The sequence below is a fragment of the Cyanistes caeruleus genome, chromosome 22, assembly GCF_971803275.1.
Source record: "Cyanistes caeruleus chromosome 22, bCyaCae1.hap1.1, whole genome shotgun sequence".
Classification (NCBI taxonomy): Eukaryota; Metazoa; Chordata; class Aves; order Passeriformes; family Paridae; genus Cyanistes; species Cyanistes caeruleus.
This window is the reverse complement of record NC_141722.1, coordinates 2,575,377-2,582,297: the sequence shown is the minus strand read 5'-3', so window position 1 is coordinate 2,582,297 and position 6,921 is coordinate 2,575,377. Positions and strand designations below refer to the sequence as shown.

The 6,921-nt window shown below is 41.8% G+C and overlaps 1 protein-coding gene across 1 annotated transcript; it reads left to right on the top strand.

Annotated features, from left to right (window-relative positions):
* The first annotated feature begins 471 nt into the window (after positions 1-471).
* Positions 472-6,268, top strand: LOC111938716 (chymotrypsin-like elastase family member 2A). Its single transcript, XM_023940624.2, has 8 exons — positions 472-626; positions 875-963; positions 1,408-1,505; positions 2,173-2,301; positions 3,649-3,785; positions 5,205-5,350; positions 5,458-5,610; positions 6,085-6,268. The coding sequence occupies exons 1-8, from the start codon at positions 584-586 to the stop codon at positions 6,100-6,102; spliced, it is 813 nt and encodes a 270-aa protein (XP_023796392.2). The 5' UTR covers positions 472-583; the 3' UTR covers positions 6,103-6,268.
* Positions 6,269-6,921: the final 653 nt, after the last annotated feature.

The following is a 6,921-nucleotide window of genomic DNA, read 5'->3' as shown; positions in this document are numbered from 1 at the left end:
TGCAACTTGATCTGGGAATGAAAATACAAGTTTTCAGCCAGTACAATGTGGTAGATGCCATTCAGTTACATACAAAATAAAACAAAACAAAAGCAGACCTCAGACCAAAATAAAACCCCAAGCAGTTGTAGAATTGTACAATAATTAAGGTAGGAAAGGAACCTCTGGAGATCAACTAGTCCAACCCCACCAACACATCTGAATCTATCACTGAATATATCAGACACTGCTGACATGCCACCAAGTGTTAGAATAATTAATTTAACATTTTCCTTCTGTGAACACCTTTGTGATGAACTTTCAAGGCAATGGAAATGCAAACAGCTGCTACAGATAATAAGCAATTCATTTGGAATTCCTTTTAACCAAGTTGTTTATACAGCCTGGACCCAAGGCTATACAAACTAAAAAATGGGGATTTTTTTTTTTTAGCAACTTATGTATATAAAGAATTATCCCACAGTGACACAGGTTTTCCATTGGTATTGGAATAGCTCTGCATTATAAATCATATGTTCCAGAGATAAAGGACACTGTATAAAATGGTGTGGAGTTGAGCCTGCAGCACCCAGAAACTGGCACCATGCTTGGAGTCCTCTTTGCTGTGTTGACCCTGGCACCTGCAGGTATGTGTCCAACTTCTGCTTTAGTTTTTTCTTTTAAAAAAGTGAATTAAAATCTAAAAACAACTTTCCTTTATTAGACAAATTGAACATTGTGCATCATAGAAATACAGAAATACAGAAAAAAAATACAGCGCAGGATGTTGGTTACAAGGCTGTCTCAAAAGAGGAACTGGGTGCTGTGCTATTTCATGTCTTAGAGCTCTTTTTTTAAACCTACTTTCAAAACATCCTGTTTGTATGTCCTCTAGCCTTTGGCTGCGGGGTTCCTGCCTACCCACCTCTCGTGTCCAGAGTTGTTGGAGGGGAAGATGCAAGACCATACAGCTGGCCCTGGCAGGTTGGTCATTCTGTGCTTTCCCTGGAACAGCTGGGGCTGTGCTACCTCTGCACAGCACAGCTCAACAAAACCACAGCTTAAATTCCATCTGATGCATCATTGCCTGACATGTCTTAGGTTTCTGGTCAATTTTAGGATTGATCTCTTCTGATCAATCCTAAAATTTCCAGGTTTTTTAAGAAAGTTCTCAATGTGCTGCATTTTGCTGGCAATGCAGGCTCTCATTTTAAGTCAAGTGGACTTGGGCTATTTAAGCAAGTTCTATTTATTTTAAAAATCAAGTTTTGGATGACAGGGGAGGAGGGAAAGCTTTTCTGTGGCCAGGAGTTGGAAGCCTCAAAGCTTTCCACCATCAACAAGTTGTGTTCTGGGTTCAGGAACGAAGAACACTGATGAAAAATGAGTAAGCAAAAGCCTGAGCTTTGCTTGGTTCCTTGATTCCAGGCCTCCCTTCAATACCGTTCCAATGGCAAGTGGTATCACACCTGTGGGGGAACCCTCATTGCCACCAACTGGGTACTGACAGCTGCCCACTGCATCAGGTAAGGAAGAGAAATCTGACCCAGGAAGCAGCACATGAGCAGAAAGAGGTGAATGAAATCTCTATCAATGCCAGTTCTCCCTTTCCCAGTTGAAAGCTCTGGGTTTCACATAATATCTTTTGATTAAAAGCCAGGAGAATGACACCTCTTTATTTTCTCAATGTAAAAGAGGGGGAAAACCCCAGTTACCTGAATTAAATATTTTTCATTTTCTATAAACCAGCTATGAACATCCTTCTGTTTTCAAGCTGCTATTAAAATTCAGCTGTGTTGCCTATTTCTGTAATACACATGTCAGTGAGATCCACAAGTTAACTAATCAATCCCCTCCCTGAATAAATAATCACAAATATTTTGAACAAACCAATCTTTTTCAGTAAACTCCTCATATTATGTGGCAATGCAACAAAAAAATTATCAGGTACAGTGATGTCATTTCATCAAGAGAACTGTTTCCACAAATACAACCCCATTTTCCCTTGTAGCAAATGATTAGAGTAACATTAAGTTGTAGCAAATATCATAATATGAAACATGAAGGATTGGTGTGTTATTTTTATAAATCCTACATATTACATCTATCACAGATGAGTGAATCTCTCAGGAGCCTGATGTGGATGCCTGAGCAGCAACTGAGTAATTGAGTGTTCATCTTTTTCTTGCCCAGTTCTTTCATGACATATCGAGTTTTTCTTGGAAAATACAACCTAGCAGTTGAGGAAAAAGGATCAATTGCACTTTCTCCAGAAAAGATCATTGTTAATGAGAACTGGAATCCAGAGGATGTTGCAAATGGGTAAGCTGGTGGCAGGTATTTTTTCAGTTTTTAGGTGGAGGGTAAAAATCCAACTGCCTGAATCCCACTCACCTGGAGTTATGGCAATTAAATTCATGTTTAGAGCCTCCTGTTACAGTGTTCAGTTCGAACCTTCCAATTAACAACCAACAGTATCAATTTCTTATTGATTAATAATGTCTCCAGAAGCCATTTTTCATGTTCATGCTTGGGTCAGAAGCTGTTCCATGCAGTGATCTCTTCTGTACAGTGAAAATGAATGAAGCATTTTATACAGCACTCTTTGAAGCTCTCCTCCCAGCAGCACAGACACAGAATTACTGATTATTAATATCCATGTGGCTGAAGGACCCCTGTGTCCTGCTGCAGGCGAGGGGCAGTAACAAAGAAATCCCCTCACTTCCAGTCCTTGGAGTGAATCCTAACATATGCTTGGTTTTGGTGGGAAAAAAACCCATAAAAGACAATTTTTAACCATCAGGAAAACAGGCAGTTCTGCAGGGAATAACCTTCCAGTCCATGAATTTCCTCATGGCTTTGGGGTGCAGGAATCTTTGCTGCTTTTGCTCCCTTGCTTCTCTTTTGAACAGGCCAAATGCTGTGTTGTTGGGAAGGTAGAATTAGAAAGAAATTATAAATATGACTCTTTAGCCAGAAAGGCTAAGGAAGAAATACAAATGAAAGCATGGTTTGAATAATTCAAATAAACCAGGCTGGTATGCCAGAACACATTCTGTCCCCCAGTAAAACCAAGCTGAGACCCCTCTCCCCACCCTTATAAGGTCTGAAGGACCCTGAGATAACTAAAAATATACAAAAGCAGCAATTTCTATAGGTCATACACAAATGTTGCTGTATTAGTGTACTTAGAAAGATTGGTTAGTGAAGGAATAGAATATTCAGATGTATAGGTTATATAAGTAATTGTAAAAGAGAGTTCTCTCTCTTGGTCTCTCTTGGTCTCTCTTGCTATGCTCTCTTAGCCCTCTTGACTCTTGCTGCTCTTTTTCCCCAGCTCTCTCACTTCTGTTCTGTCACTCTCTTTCTTAGCAATCTTAAGTCTTGAGCTCATGTATTCATATTTTACCCCCTTTTGTATTGTTGTCTCTGAGCCTGCTTTGAGCTCTATGTGCTGGCTCATAGCAGGCTCTGTCTCTCTCCCACACCCTGAAATAAACTTCTAACACCTCACTCGATTATAGAGGTCATTGCTGTGTCTCAGACCATCCCCAGAAAGTGTCTCCTACACTGTGTAATTGAGTACTCAGGTTAGGTACTGTGTCCTAATCCATCCTTCAAACCTTCTGACCTTCCCTTTGTCCCCACAACCTGTGAATGTTACCACAGGTACGACATTGCTCTGATCAAACTCTCTGAGCACGTCACCTTAAGTGATCAGATTGAGCTGGCCTGCCTTCCCTCTGCCCAGAGCATCCTGCCCTCCAACACCGCCTGCTACGTCACCGGCTGGGGGAGACTGCAGAGTGAGTACCTGGGTATCTGCAAAACCATACAACAACAACAAAAAAACCTTTCAGAAGTTCCTTCTCCTCTGAGACTGACAGCAAAAATTATTGATGGTGCTCCAGATCCCCTCAAAACTCAGTGGAGTGAGGTGGTTTGTTATATTTGGCCCCACTTCACTCACACATTGTGATTTTTTTCCTTTCAAGATTATTTTACTTGTAACAGAGGGGCCTTCATTGAGCTTTTAGGAGCTGTTGTAATTCAAATGTTAATAGTGTGCAGACTGGTGCATTTGCTAATCCCAACACACCTGCTGAATATCTGAAGACACATAAGGGAATAGAAATGAAGAAAATATTAGAGAGTTAGGTGTCAGCTTGGCTCAGGAGGCAATTCCTTGATGGACAAGTAATTGTAAACTCCTGAAAAAAAGAATAGCCCTTTATTTCTCTAACAATGAGACATTTTTTAATGGAATGCAAGTTTTTAGTAAGTTCATGTGTACATGAAAGAATGGAACTCGTTGGAGTCTGAGACACAGAGTGTGAGCCCTTGTCTCTGATCCCTGGCTCTGACATCCAGGAGAACACTGAATTCCATACAACATGAAATTTATAGGCATGTTTTCATGGTGTTACATGAAAACAACTGTTAAAGTTAGATAGAAAAGCTGAAAGTGTGAGTGTGTAAATTAGAGACTTTCCTTAAGTCACTGAGTGAAAAAGTTAAAGTTTAGAGTTTAAACCAGTTTAGAAAATAGAAGACAAGATGGAGAATTTAAAATGTTGTCTCTTTTCCTTCTTATTTCTTCTTCATGTTCTTCTTCTAGAGGTTTTTGGGTAGTAGGAGGTGATTGGATAGAAAATGCCACAGTGCAGCACACAGGTGATGGGTCATTGGGTCATTAAGAAAAATAATTTACGTGTCTATTGTTAATTGGATAAGAATAAATATAAAGATAAAAGAACTGAGTAGTTCAGGGCCATTTTGTGCCATCAGTGCCGAAATGTGCCAGGTTGCAGTGAATTAAACTTGTGCAGAAAGTCTGGAAAGACCTGCCAAGTTTTGTGATAACATCCTGATAAACATGGGAAACAAGATCCTAACGAGCTTTGGAGTTTTCTTCTGAGAAACTGAGATAAGTGGAACTCCCTGTGAAGGAGTATCCTGAAGGAGCTCAGCTCAGAGAAGCTGAGAAATCCAGGAGTGAGGAGAAGTGCAGAAGAAGCACAGCAGAATCAAAAGAGAGAAAGAAACAAATTTTAAAAGTTATAGAACTAAAGGACATTCATACCTGTAACAGCTTCTCCTTTAATATAGCCCCTCTGGAGTGTTTTACCTGGAGTGGTGGTACCCAGATCCCAGGAGAAATTTAGCAGAGCAGTTTTATTTTTCCTCCAGTGCCACCATGACTTTGTGTTTCTGTTCTCTCTCAGCAAATGGACCCCTGCCCGATGACCTGCAGCAAGGCCTTCTGCTGGTGGTGGATTATGCAACCTGCTCTGAACCTTCCTGGTGGGGAGACATAGTGAAACCCACCATGGTTTGTGCTGGTGGGGATGGAATCACCTCCAGTTGTAACGTGAGTCCACTCTCAGGGCTTGGCTTTGGACAAACTGATGGGAAGGAAAGGGAAAGAACCCCACAGAGGAGCTGCTCACGCTGTGATTGTGTTCTCCTTCCTCCCAGGGGGACTCTGGGGGCCCCCTGAACTGCCAAGGGGCTGATGGCAGGTGGGAAGTGCACGGCATCGTCAGCTTTGGCTCTTCCCTGGGCTGCAACTACTTCCAGAAGCCCTCAGTGTTCACTCGTGTCTCTGCCTACAACAGCTGGATCGAGCAGGTGAGCGCTGGCAGGTGCTGCTGCAGAACAGACAGACAGACACTCCCTCACTGCCATTTCTGCCACCTGCCCAGGGAGCTGCAGCACTCTTGATTCAGCCAAAAATGTCCTCCTCTGGAACAGATATCTAATTTTTTTTTTCACTTATTTAAATAAGTTTTGATAATAGCAATGTGTTCTTCCTTTATCTTAGAGCTTAACTGTAATCATAAAGATTTATTGTGTATTTCAGAAGGGATTACTCAAATTTGCATTCATCCACACACTGATTGTTGCAATTGCATCCTAAAAGGTGGAACATGCAGCTCAAGTCTGGAATGTCTTTTAAACATCTTTGAATTTAATATAAACTTTGACTGAGAAGCAAAAATCTTATTTCAGTTATTTAAATCCAGTGACTTAGACACAACACATACTGTTCACAAATTCCTGCATCTCATTATCCCATCTTTCATTTGTTTTACTTTTTTGTAGGTTATGGCAACCAACTAATCCAATGAGAACTGGATGAGAGATGCCAAGAAGGAAAACAGTTTGAATAAAGTCACAATTGTGACACCTTTGACCACAAAAAACTGGGAAATAACCCTTTAACAACACAAGCATTAAACCAAACACTAGTGCAATAAACAGTATTTTTGGCAAGATGAAAACAAAACGTGTCTCTGTCACTTCTTCCTGACTGTTGGCAAGCCTGTGTTTGGGGAGAACTCTGGATGTTTTTCCCTGTCCCAGATGTGCAGGGGGTGGGCAGAAGGAAGAGCCAGAGCATCACAGAAGATCCCTGGGGGCTCAGAGGAGGGCTCAGAGACTCAGGGCTGGAGCAGGACCCTGGCAGAGGCAGCGATGCCCGGAGGGAAGGCAGAGGAGCCAGCAGATCCCTGCAGGTGGGTGCAGGAGCTCCACAAAACGCTTTTACAGAGGGGATTTGCACCTGTGATCCCAGAGCCAGCAAGGGGAAGGGCAGGATGCAGCTCTGGGGGAAGAGATGTCTCTGTTTTGGAGTCATTCAGGTGCAGAGCTCGGAGCTGCCACGCTGGCACCAGCGGGGATTTTGGGCAAAGCGAAGAAGAATCATCACTTTTAGCTCAGCACTCAATTAAACACCCTCTTTATATTTCTTTCACTGTTATAGAAGACAGGCAGTATAAAATCAAGGTGGATTTTTGTTGTGTTTTTCTTCCCCCAGCACATAGTAGATGTTCCCAGAAGTAAAAGGAATTATTATAAACGGAGGGCAAGTGAGCCAAAGGTAAGCAGTAGATAAAGGAAAAGGTTGGAAGATCATTGTGAGAACAGAAATGCTCAGAG